Genomic DNA, 13397 nt, shown 5'->3' with positions numbered 1-13397 from the left:
GAGTACTGGAGTAGTTTGCCATTTCCACCTCCAGGGGATGTTCCTGACCTAGGGACTGAACCTGGATATCCTGCATTAGCAGGAGGATTCTTTACCATGGGCCACCTGGGATCACAAAACAGAGTGTGCTGATTGCAAATATTGTAGATAAGACAAACTGATTTTGAAATGTATATGGATGAGAAACTAAGATGGCAAAAGCAGTTTTGAAAAAGAAGCCTAAAGTGTGAGGAATCATATTGCTCAAATTCAAGATTAAAATAAGGCTACAATAATCAATACAGTGTAGTATTGGTGAAGGAGTAGGCATACAGATCAAAGGGACAAATTAAAGCGTTCAGAAATAGACTGACACATACAACCTTTTGAACTTTGACAAAGGTGCTAAAGAAAGTCAACGGAGAAGCAGTGACGTTTTCAGCAAACAGTGCTGAGTAGTTGTCTGTCCATATGCAAAAATAAAACAGAACCCTGACCTAGATCTCACACTTTATATTCAAAATTAAAATATGTTGTAGGTATAATGTCTAAAATGTAAAACTATAAGGTTTTAGAAGACATAGGAAATATTCTGAACAGCAGGGCAGGCAGATAGTTTTTAGACATGACACAGAAAGCAAGATCCATAAAAGGAAAGATTTATATATCGAATTTAATCAAAACTAAACCTTTTTTTTCTGCAAAATACACTATTAACAGAAGTTAAAAAAACAAGCCACAGCCTAGGAGAAAGCACTTGCAAATTAGATATCCAACAAAGGACTTGTATCCAGAATGTATAAAGAACTCAAAAGGCAGCAAAAAGAAAACAAACCTAATTTTTAAATGGACAAAGGATTGAACACTTGCCTAAAAAGGATATTAGAATGACAAGTAAGCAGTGAAATGACAGTCCACATCATTCATCATTAGGGAAATGCAGGTTAAAACCATACCTAGTGGGCTACGTCTGCAGACCTGTTAGAATGTCTGAGATTTAAAGTGTCGACCATGGCAAGTGATGCCAGTGACGTGGAGCAACTGGAACTCTCATGTTGCTTGTAGTGTCAGCGGGAGTGCAAGGGCTACAGCTGTCCTGGAAAACACTTCTGCAGTTTCATGTGAAACCAACACACACTTGACGGAATACCTAGTGGTGTGATTCCTGGGTATTCATTCTAGAGAAACAAAAGAATTGTTCATACAGAAATCTGAACGTGAATCTTCATAGGGGTTCTATTCATAGTCCTCAAAGCCTGGAAACAATGCAAACGTCCCTCAGCAGGCGAATGGGTGAAGGAGCTGCGATGCATTCAGACAGCACCCAGGCAGACCTTGCTGTGCTGTGTTCCACTTTACTACACATTATGGGCAATTGTGTTCTTGGGGACGCCAGAGGATGAGGCGGCTGGATGGCATCACTGACTCAATGGACATGAGTTTGGATGGACTCCGGGAGTTGGCGATGGGCAGGGAGGCCTGGCATGCTGCGATTCATGGGGTTGCAGAGAGTCAGACACAACTGAGCGACTGAACTGAACTGATAATTGAATTTGTGGCAACCCTGCGCTGTTAGATGTTTGTTGGCATTTTTTTTTAAGCAATAAAGGTTTTCTATGAAGCAATTTTTTTATTAGTGTAATTTACAACATTGTATTAGTTTCAGATGCACAGCAGTGACTCAGCTGTTCACAAGTGCATGTGCGTTCTTTCTCAGACCCCTTTCTCTTCTAGGCGCTTACAGGCACTGAATGCAGTTCTCTGCTGTGCAGTGGGTCCTTGTTGTTTACTGTCTTAATTGTAGTAGCGCATGGATGTAATCCCACACTCTGCATTTCTCTCTCCCCTGCTTTCCCCTTTGGTAACCATAAGTTTGTTTTGTATGTCTGTGAGTCTGTTTCTCACAGAAATGTTTTGTAAATACATTTTTTGTATCGTCTTTTAGACTTCATATGTGATATATGATATTTGTGTTTCTCTCTCTGACTTACTTCGCTTAATATGACGATCTCCAGGTCCATCCATGTAGCTTCACGTGGCATTATTTCATTCTTTTTTGTGGCTGAGGAGAAAAGGAAAGATATAAGCATCTGAATGCAGAGTTCCAAAGAATAGCAAGAAGAGATAAGAAAGCCTTCCTCAGCGATCAATGCAAAGAAATAGAGGAAAACAACAGAATGGGAAAGACTAGAGATCTCTTCAAGAAAATTAGAGATACCAACGGAACATTTCATGCAAAGATGGGCTCGATAAAGGACAGAAATGGTATGGACCTAACAGAAGCAGAAGATATTAAGAAGAGGTGGCAGGAATACTGTACAAAAAAGATCTTCACGACCCAGATAATTACGATGATGTGATTGATCACTGACCTAGAGCCAGACATCCTGGAATGTGAAGTCAAGTGGGCCTTAGAAAGCATCGCTACAAACAAAGCTAGTGGAGGTGATGGAATTCCAGTTGAGCTATTCCAAATCCTGAAAGATGATGCTGTGAAAGTGCTACACTCAATATGCCAGCAAATTTGGAAAACTGAGCAGTGGCCACAGGACTGGAAAAGGTCAGTTTTCATTCCAATCCCAAAGAAAGGCAATGCCAAAGAATGCTCAAACTACCGCACAATTGCACTCATCTCACACGCTAGTAAAGTAATGCTCAAAATTCTCCAAGCCAGGCTTTAGCAATACGTGAACCATGAAATTCCTGATGTTCAAGCTGATTTTAGAAAAGGCAAAGGAGCCAGAGATCAAATTGCCAACATCCGCTGGATCATCGAAAAAGCAAGAGAGTTCCAAAAAAACATCTGTTTCTGCTTTATTGACTGTGCCAAAGCCTTTGACTGTGTGGATCACAATAAACTGTGGAAAATTTTGAAAGAGATGGGCATACCAGACCACCTGACCTGCCTCTTGAGAAATCTGTATGCAGGTCAGGAAGCAACAGTTAGAACTGGACATGGAACAGACTGGTTCCAAATAGGAAAAGGAGTACGTCAAGGCTGTATATTGTCACCCTGCTTATTTAACTTCTATGCAGAGTACATCATGAGAAACGCTGGGCTGGAAGAAGCACAAGCTGGAATCAAGATTGCCGGGAGAAATATCAATAACCTCGGATATGCAGGTGATACCACCCTTATGGCAGAAAGTGAAGAGGAACTAAAAAGCCTCTTGATGAAAGTGAAAGAGGAGAGTGAAAAAGTTGGCTTAAAGCTCAACATTCAGAAAACGAAGATCATGGCATCTGGTCCCATCACTTCATTGGAAATAGATGGGGAAACAGTGGAAACAGTGTCAGACTTTATGTTTTGGGCTCCAGAATCACTGCAGAGGGTGACTGCAGCCATGAAATTAAAAGACGCTTACTCCTTGGAAGGGAAGTTATGACCAACCTAGACAGCATATTGAAAAGCAAAGACATTACTTTGCCAACAAAGGTTCATCTAGTCAAGGCTATGGTTTTTCCTGTGGTCATGTATGGATGTGAGAGTTGGACTGTGAAGAAGGCTGAGCGCTGAAGAATTGATGCTTTTGAACTGTGGTGTTGGAGAAGACTCTTGAGAGTCCCTTGGACTGCAAGGAGATCCAACCAGTCCATTCTGAAGATCAGCCCTGGGATTTCTTTGGAGGGAATGATGTTAAAGCTGAAACTCCAGTATTTTGGCCACCTCATGCGAAGTGTTGACTCATTGGAAAAGACTCTGATGCTGGGAGGGAATAGGGGCAGGAGGAGAAGGGGACGGACGACAGAGGATGAGATGGCTGGATGGCATCACTGACTCGATGGACGTGAGTCTAAGTGAACTCCAGGAGTTGGTGATGGACAGGGAGGCCTGGCGTGCTGTGGTTCATGGGGTCGCAAAGAGTCGGACACGACTGAGCAACTGCACTACTACTACTACTAGCCCGTTGCATTTGTGTGGTGGCTTTTCTTTATCCATTCATCTGTTGATGGACAGCTAGGTTGTTCCCGTGTCTTGGCGACTGAATACTGCTGCTGTGAACATAGTGGTGCCTGTATCTTTCCAAATTAGTTTTCTCTAGATATGCCCAGGACTGGGATTGCAGGGTCAAATGGGAGCTCTAGTCTTAGTTTTTAAGGACCTTCCATACTGTTCTCCATAGTGGCTGTATCAGTTTATATTCCTACCAACACCCTCTTAGTATTTCTTATTTGTAGACTTTGTGATGATGGTCATTCTGACAGGAGTGAGGTGCGGTGGTTCCTCATTGTAGTTTTTTGGTTCCTCATTGTAGTTTTTTGATTTGCATTTCTCCAGTAATTAGTGATATGGAGCATCTTTTCATGTGCCTGTTGGCCATTTGTGTGTCTTCTTTGGAGAAATGTCTGTTTAGGTCTTCTGCCCATGTTTTAATTTTTTTTTGCCTTTTTATATTAAGCTGTATGAGCTGTTTGTATATTTTGGAAATTAACCCTTGTTGGTAGCAGCATTTGCAAATATTTTCCTGTAGTCTTTTTGTTTATGTTTTCCTTTGCTATGCAAAGGAAAGCGTTTAATTAGGTCCCATTCTTTTATTTTTGTTTTTTTGTTTCCATTACTCTAGGAGATAGATCCAAGAAAATATTGCTCTGATTTCTGTCGGAGAGTAGCCTATATTTTCCTCTAGTTTTATAGTATCTGGTCTTAACATTTAGGTATTTAATCCATTTTGAGGTTTTATTTTTCTGGACGGTGTTAGAGAACATTCTTATTTCATTATTTTACATACAGCTGTCCAGTTTTGCCAGCACCACTTTAGTCAAGAGACTGTCCTTTCTCCACTGTGCATTTTTGCCTCCTCTGTCATCGATTAATTGGCTATAAGTGTGGATTTATTTCGGGGCTTACTGACCTTTTCCTTTGATCTGTCTGTCTATGCCAGTACAAAACTGTTTTGATTGCTGTAGCTTAGTGTTAATAGTATAAAGTATTTTTCAATTAAGGTATGTGCATTTTTTTAAGACATAATGCTATTGCACACTTCAAAGACTGAAGTATAGTGTAAGCATAACTTATACTCACTGGGAAAGCGAGCAGTAGCTGTGCTCCAGCACGTGGCCCAGTGATACAGAACCTGCTGCCAGTGCAGGGGAAGCAGCTTTGATCCCTGAGTCAGGAAGATCCCGTGGAGATGGGAATGGTAACCCACTCCAGTATTCTCGCTGGGAAAATTCCATGGACAGGGGAGCCTGGCGGGCTACAGTGCATGGGGTCGCAAGGAGTGCGACATGACTGAACGTGCACAAGCAGGCACTCTTGATTTCGGTGCTTCATGGCAGTGGTCTGGAGCCGGATCTGCAGTGTTTCCCAGGTCTGCCTGTATTTGTTATTCAGCAGTAAAAACAGATCGGCTGCTGACGCACAATCCAACGTAGGTGACTCTCAGGGGTGCTGTGTTGCGTGAAAGAAGCCAGTCTCATTTGTGCTACAGTCTGGAAGACAGAAACACAGCAATAAAAACAGACCAGTGCTTGATGGGGTAGAGCGGGGAAGGGTGGGAGCAGAAAGGGATAGATGGCAAAGTGGAGTTTGGGGGTGCTAGCGGGACTGTTCAGTATCTTGGTTTTGGTGGTAGTTGCACTTCTCTATGTTTGTGTTAAAATTCATCAAACTGTAACAAAAAGAAAAACAAAACTGTTACTGGAAGATAATTTTAAAAACTAAAAGATCTCTAAACCTACAGCAGCATAAAAACATACTCTTAGGCTTACACGCACACTGTGTCAGTTTAGGCACGTCTCCAGCTGCTTGCCTCAGCGTTTCCATGGGAAGTGCCTCTTGTCACATGTGTTCCCTGCGACCTTCTGTGTCCTTCATTTGGTGTGGTCTCGGCTACCTCGTTCCTTTTTAGATTCTCTGTGGATTTTCCCCTACTTCTATCTCCAGAATGTATCCTGAACTGATAACACACGCCCTGGGGCGGGAGTGGCAGGGGCGCCCTGTGCCCCGAGCTCTGATAAAAGGAGCTCAGCCACCCCGGCCCGCAGTGCCACGCGCTGCCTCCGGCCGTCGGCCACCCACGTGACCTGGACCTGGTCCTGGTCCATAGCTCCCTGTTTGGTTTCATGGCTCATTGATGTTTCAATGAAGGAATTTATTCTAAGAGGCTGTAGAAAATCTCCGAGTGGCATTGCTTGAATGCACATCCTAATCGTGGTGCCTGCTCCACTCTGCCCAGTGGGAGTTGCAGGCAGCCTTTATGAAGTCAGGTTTTTCTTGGAACTGTTCTCACGTGGCTGTTTTCCTCCTGAGGATTTGTCTTTATTAAGCTATCAGAGTGGACAATAGTGGCACGTGAGTGTCTGGGTGGCAGCAGGCTGCTCTGCTGGGACGTGGAATAAAGCGCCATAAACGTTTTCCTTTATTGTATCTACTTTGGCTCAAGCTCCTGGCAGGGTAAAGGGTTCTAGACAGCTATTGTGTGCTGGGCTCCAGTTGCTGTGAAAAAGTTGTTTATTTCACAAGTAGAAAATCTATACCCAAATTAGATACATTGCTGTGTAATTGGAGGTAATGTCCCTTTACGTGCTTGTGTTTTATACTCGACAGTACTTTTAAGCCTCGTGTTCCTGCTACCCTGGCGGTTTTTATTGATCAACAAAAGACAAAGATGGCTTTTGATTCTTTGCAGATGCTAGCAAATTAGGAGATAGATCTCCTGAAGATCATCTTGTCACTAAAGAGACAACAGGCTTCTTGAGTATTATCTTTCCCTGGGGCACATTTTCTTGCCAACTTTAGAGTTGAAAATACTCTGGTTTCTAAAAACAATAACCTAAAGGCTTTGCTTGTTGTCATCACTAAACACGCTAAAGGTGACCATTGGATAAAATGTCTTCTCTCCCATTTCTTAGCCTCTTTTACTCTTCGATTTTTACAGATAAAGAGAGAAATATATAGGCAAGCAAGAAGGGGAGGGGGTTAGACAGGGATGAACTCCACTGTTGTCATTAGGTCAAGCCTCTGCAGATTTCTGTTTTCGAGACTTGTAGGGAAGGAGCATTTTAAAAGCACCTGGTAGCCAGTGTTGCAGTTCCTGGGTTTTAGTTATTCCTAATGGAATGTGCCCTTGCTGCTAATTTCTTATGTCAAAAATGAAAACTCATATACCATCCTTCATGTAAAAATCTCCTATGTATTTAAAATAGTTCAGTTCGGTTCAGTCGCTCAATTGTGTCCGACTTTGCAACCCCATGAATTGCAGCACGCCAGGCCTCCCTGTCCATCACCAACTCCCAGAGTTCACTCAAACTCATGTCCATCGAGTCGGTGATGCCATCCAGCCATCTCATCCTCTCTTGTCCCCTTCTCCTCCTGCCCCCAATCCCTCCCGGCATCAGGGTCTTTTCCAATGAGTCAACTCTTCGCATGAGGTGGCCAAAGTATTGGGGTTTGAGCTTCAGCATCAGTCCTTCCAATGAACACTCAGGACTGATCTCCTTTAGGATGGACTGGTTGGATCTCCTTGCAGTCCAAAGGACTCTCAAGAGTCTCCTCCAACACCACAGTTCAAAAGCATCAATTCTTCGGCACTCAGCTTTCTTCACAGTCCAACTCTCACATCCATACATGACCACTGGAAAAACCATAGCCTTGACTAGACGGACCTTTGTTGGCAAAGTAATATCTCTGCTTTTTAATATGCTATCTAGGTTTAATAGTTAAGAATAGTTAAGTTCAGTTACCACTCCCACCCCCCACCCCCCACTCAGAGAGAGGATTTCCATTCATTTAGCAGCTCTTGACCAAATTATTTGTGAATTCAAAGAATTTTCATTTTTTCTTAGATTTCTAAATTTTAACTCTTTGAGTGATAGAGCCCCAAATTAAATTCATATCAAAAAGTACTTACTGCATACTTGTCAAGCAGGGTGCTGGGTGAGTGCTCAGCGTTGGCCTTCAGAATCCTTAGGAGGGAGTCCACTCAGTTGATTTGATCAGGAATGCCCCTGATATAGGATTCTTGATTCCTTTGGTGACAGGAAAGGAGGAGGCAGGCGCCTCTGCGTCTTTTCTTCTGTTATAGCCACATGACCAGAACACCCTCCATGTGGCACTTGCTGCCAGGGGCCTCCCCACAGTGTCATGCGATGCCCACCACACCCCAGGGGCAGTGAGCAGGACGGGGGTGGGAGCCCATTTTCCAGGTGTGGCAGCAGAGGCTCTGAGGAGCACACGGGCTTGCTGATTCCTAGGGGCTCTGAATAAGATTCAGCCTTCTGACCCCTAGATCAACGTGTTTTTCTCCAAACTAGGGGTTCTCAACACTGCCAGATCCAGTGCCCCCTTCCATTTCCAAAATGAAATTCAGAGTTCATGTAATCAGGTATATTAAAAAAAAAAAAAAAACCACATCATCAGTTCAGTGGGCCAGTCGTGTCCGACTCTTTGCAACCCCATGAACCACAGCACGCCAGGCCTCCCTGTCCATCACCAACTCCCAGAGTCCACCCAAACCCATGTCCATCAAGTTGGTGATGCCATCCAACCATCTCATCCTCTGGCGTCCCCTTCTCCTCCCACCTTCAATCTTTCTTCAATCTTTTCAGATGAGTCAGCTCTTTGCATCAGGTGGCCAAACTATTGGAGCTTCAGCTTCAACATCAGTCCTTCCAGTGAACACCCAGGATTGATCTCCTTTAGGATGGACTGGTTGGATCTCCTTGCAGTCCAAGGGACTCTCAGGAGTCTCCTCCAACACCATAGTTCAAAAGCATCAATTCTTCGGCGCTCAGCTTTCTTCACAGTCCAAATCTCACATCTACACATGACCACTGGAAAAACCATAGCCTTGACTAGACAGACCTTTGTTGGCAAAGTAATCTCTCTGTCTTTTAATATGCTGTCTATAGTATAAAGTATAATACAAAGGAGAAGCAAAGGAAAGTGATCCATAATCAGACTGTGCTTCAGCATAAAAATGGTGAGTGACGTGAAAGTCACTCAGTCATGTCTGACTCTTTGCGACCCCATGGACTATACACTCCATGGGATTCTCCAGGCCAGAATACTGGAGTGGGCAGCCTTTCCCTTCTCCAGGGGATCTTCCCAACCCAGGGATTGAACCCAGGTCTCCTGCATTGCAGGGGGATTCTTTACCAGCTGAGCCACCAGGGAAGCCCAGGAAACTAGAAGGTAGGCTGAAGCAGTCAGTCAGGCTCCTGCTCCTAGGCGTAGGATCTCCGCATGTGAATACACGTCTGCAAATGCAGATGGTGCACAGCTGTCGCCAGGACCACCCATGCGTGCTGCACCCTCGGATCCGGTTTTCTAGAACAGTGAACATGCTTGGTAAAGTTTTGGACACAGTACCGTACAGTCTACATGGCAGTAACATTCTGGAAGATTCAGGTGACATTAGATCCGTGCAAATACTCCTTTCAGGTTTTTTTTATGAAATGAGTTAGGGTCTAGTCTCAGATCCTTGCGAACTGGTTTCACCTCCATGAACGTCCTGAAGATCGTTCAGAAAGACATCATGCAGGGTAGCCTGTGTGCGTTACAGATCACAGTGTGCTGTCAGACCAGCTCTCTGACTTTAAAAAGTCCTCATTTGTTGTATCTGCTGATTGCTGTGGTGTAAATGCCCCCCAGATGGCTGGCATCAAACTACCCGCAGAAACTGGCCCACGGATCTCCTGCAGGTTTAGCCGTTTGCTTAGTAGGAGCAGCTTTGGGACACCCGAGTTCACATCCTGCATCTCGGGCACCGCCCTCTAAATGCCAGCTGGGTTCCTCAGATCACGGTTACACCCTCCAGAATGCCCCCGTTGGGGCAGCGTGGTCCCCCTGGAGAGCCAGCGTGTGCAGCTCTGATGGTCACCCTGGTGTAAGTGTCCTTACCCGGCGTAGCCCCTTTGCCTGCAGGGGTGGGAGTGGTCCTCACCTCCTGCTTCCAGGCTGTCCCCTGGGCCCAGGGCCTCTGCACAAGCCAGCTAGTTCATCACCCAGAAAGTCAGCATGTGGCAGAGTCCCTGAGGCAGGCCTCCTTGTCTCCATCCAGTGTAGCTGTGCCACCTGCGTCACGAAGGTGGACGCGCAACAGCCTGGGTGATGGGCGAGTGGAATCAGTTCATGGCCCTACAGCCACTGTGAGTGAGTGAAGATGGGCCTAGAAACTGATAGACACCCCGGGGGCAGACACTCAGCCTTACTACGGACGAGCATTTGGTGTAAGGCCTTTGCCACAGAGGACTGACGTCTCTTCTCTGTCCCCCGCAGTGCACCCTGGACTCTGAGGTGGCTGTGAGAGTCGGGGGGGAGTTCTTCTTCGACCCGCAGCCCACGGACGCCTCCAGAAACCTCGTGTTGATCGCGGGAGGTGTTGGGATTAACCCCCTGCTTTCCATCCTGCGGCACGCGGCCGACCTCCTCAGAGAGCGGGCAAGCAAGGGACAGGGGTATGAGATGGGGACAGTCAGACTGCTGTACAGCGCGAAAGACACCAGCGAGCTCCTGTTCAAGGTGGGGAGCAGTGTGCGTCTCGTTTAGCTGGGCGTGAGCAGGCTTGTGGCACGGGCCTTTCTTCTCTCCATTCGCTCTTCTCTCCAGCAGTTCAAACCAGAGGCTTGAAAGGCTGAACCCTGTTCAAGAGAGAATTAATCAGCACATCCTATCCTGCCCAGAACTATTTAAAAAGCTAGTGCTAAGGAGGCTCCCAGTGCAGTGACAGAAGAGGGCAGGTCTGGCGGGCTTGAGTCTGGAGGTGGGTGAGCAGAAAAATTCAGCCTGCCCCTGGGGCTCCCCAGAGGGTCAAGAGGCCTACGAGTGGGCTGGGTGCCCCAAGAGTAGGTGTGACCCAGCTCAATACGTGAAACCCCCATGAGCTGCATCTGCAGGAACTAAGTCCCTCTGAGGGAGAAGCCTGTCGCTCTGGGTGGCTTTGCAGCTGCAAGGATGAACAAAAGAACAGAAACAGTTAAAAGACACAACTGTGGTCACTGAAACTGCTGCTTAATTGCCCACGCCTGAGAGAAAAGAAAAAAGCAAAAACTCCTAGAGAGTTAGTAATATGCTTGTTAGCATATTCAGATTTCAATTAAAGGCAAATAGCCCCCCGCACTCAGATTGCTCTGGCCTGCCCGGCTGCAAACAATGCCTCTCTTAAGTGGAGAGCCGAGCAGCGGACGTGTGCAGAATTGGCAGTGGAGCTTCGGCGTCCGGGGGGTGCACATCTGTTTTGGTTTTTTAAAATTGTCGTGTGACCAGATACGTTTGACATTCCAGAAAAATATCCTCGATCTAGTGAATGAATTTCCTGAGAAGATTGCCTGCAGTTTGCATGTTACAAAACAGACGACACAAATCACTGCAGACCTCAGACCGTACATCACGGGTGAGTCCCCAAAAGGTGTTTTCACCGTCTCCATGCCATTGCCGTGTGGATGTACCAGTTGGTTGAGTGTAAATGCTTTATTGTTGGGATTTGCTGGCTGGGAATGTCACTACCTGGGGGATTGAGAGATGATTCATTATGGAAACATAAGGAGAGATTAGTTGGGTTCACTTATTATATACAGATCTCCTGCTGCCTATATTAAAAATTTATTTTCTGCATTTTTTAGGGGACCTTTGCGTCATTGCTGTAACATGCATACAGAGAATTTATCCTCCAGCTTTGACTGAATCAGTTCCATTTGCCATGAATAGTCATTTAAATTTTTCGTGGTTTCCCCTCCTGGAAGGATTTCTCACAAAGCAGTTTAGTTACTTTGCTGAAGGCAGTTTTGAATCTGTCCCAAAGACCAGCACGCTGCGCGGCCCTGTCTGGAGAGTGTGTGGTGACCGGCTGCCCGCGTTGCTCGCTGTGGCTTCAGGAAGCCTGGAGACACGCTGTCAGCTGGGATCCGGCCTGGACGCCCACAGGAGCCAATGCGTGGATGACTCGGGGCACAACCTCTGGGCCCAGTTATTGAAAATAAACTCTGTTGCCAAGTTGTGGTCAGTGCTTCCTCCTTTCAGTACAGACGCATCTGGCTCAACTTGGTGTCTATTCTGTGTTTTCGGCAGAAGGAGGAATAACGCAGAAGGAGATAAGAGATCACATTTCGAAAGAGACCTTGTTCTACATTTGTGGTCCACCTCCCATGACAGACTTCTTCTCCAAGGAGCTGGAGAGCAGCCACGTCCCCAGAGAGCACATCTGCTTTGAGAAGTGGTGGTAGCGGCAGGCGGGGCCGGGAGAAGGAGGCAGATGAGGCCTGCGAGGCTCACACACAGGGCGCTCTGTGGTTCGGCCTGTGATTTTCCTCTGCCCACTCTCTTTTTAAGGCTGTGGACTCTGCCCAATTGGAGAAACAAGTAAAAGCAGCTGACAGTTAAACGATAAACTTGTTGCAAAAACTTCATTAATTAAACTGATTTTTATTACATTGACTTTCTTTTATGAATAACTGATTATCTCATGGTGTACCTTGAATTGGTCAATACATATTTTCTCTCAAGGGAAAAAAGACACATCCTTCACCCATATGAAACTACTGTTTTGTGTGTGAAATGCAGGCTCTTTAAATAATTTGACAGCCACGTATGTATCTTTTGTTGAATAAACGTAAATGTGAGATCATTTGGAATGGTTTCTGTTGAATGTCTTAGTTTACCTTCTTGTGGCCTGCAGCCTCGTTTCTTGAGACTGTTAAAAGTTGGGTTTGGAAATAGAAAGCTGTTGGGAAAACTGCTTTAGGGTATTGAACATCCAGCATATTTCTGTTAATGAATATCCTAAGTATGTATCCTGACTGTGAGTTTCTCCTCAGATGAAACCTTTTCTGAGGCCCATGTCTTGGCTGTCTGTCTCAGCGCTCCACGTGTGAGGTGGCTTCTCTTCCGGGACCGAGGTGACGATGAGTGCTGTGTTCTCTGTGATTCTGCCCTCAGTGTCTGGGCTTGATGGGCTGTACAAGTGTGCTCAGGATTGATCGCGGGGTGCAGAGCCGATTCCAAGTCCTGCTGCTCTGCCTCATATTTCATTCTTTGGCCAGGGTTGTTCCTGGCACCACGGCTTTTGAGTGGCTGAAAGAAAGCAGCTACCATTTTAAGTGCTTGCTAAGCCTGGGGTCAGGAGGCGGTCCCCAGAATGGGTGGAGAGAGTTGAGAGCCTTGTCTGAGGCTTCCCTGGTGGAACTGCTAAAAAGAAGACTGTACTCCTTATTTTTGTGTAGATTTTTAAAAATCTGAGAAATGTCCCCAGGCTCAGGCCAGGCCCTCCTTTCTGTGACAAGGACCACGGCTGGCTTCTTGGAGAACCTCATGAGGTGCATGGGGTCTGAGAAGAGAGGTAGACCAGCGTGGGAGGTGCAGGGACCATGCAGAGTTTAGTCCTCAGCTGAGGAGAGAGGGCAGGGGGCCCTTCCTCCTCTCCAGGGCAGGTCTCAGGGACTCCAGGGCGTAAACACATCATTCATCTGTGGGGCCCCGT

At 46.0% G+C, this 13397-nt stretch overlaps 1 protein-coding gene across 2 annotated transcripts in view; it reads left to right on the top strand.

The window, feature by feature from the left end:
* The window catches only part of OXNAD1 (oxidoreductase NAD binding domain containing 1), a 51905-nt gene extending 39360 nt beyond the window's left edge, over positions 1-12545 (top strand). For both annotated transcript variants that reach the window (XM_070377115.1, XM_070377117.1), the window contains 3 exons: positions 10202-10444; positions 11207-11315; positions 11990-12545. In XM_070377115.1, coding sequence (XP_070233216.1) covers positions 10202-10444; positions 11207-11315; positions 11990-12144 — 507 coding nt within the window. In that variant the 3' untranslated portion in view covers positions 12145-12545. The remainder of the gene's footprint in view (positions 1-10201; positions 10445-11206; positions 11316-11989) is intronic.
* The last annotated feature ends 852 nt before the right edge of the window (positions 12546-13397 follow it).

This window comes from Bos mutus, chromosome 1, assembly GCF_027580195.1.
Source record: "Bos mutus isolate GX-2022 chromosome 1, NWIPB_WYAK_1.1, whole genome shotgun sequence".
In the NCBI taxonomy this organism is placed as follows: domain Eukaryota; kingdom Metazoa; phylum Chordata; class Mammalia; order Artiodactyla; family Bovidae; genus Bos; species Bos mutus.
This window is presented reverse-complemented; position numbering and strand designations above follow the sequence as displayed.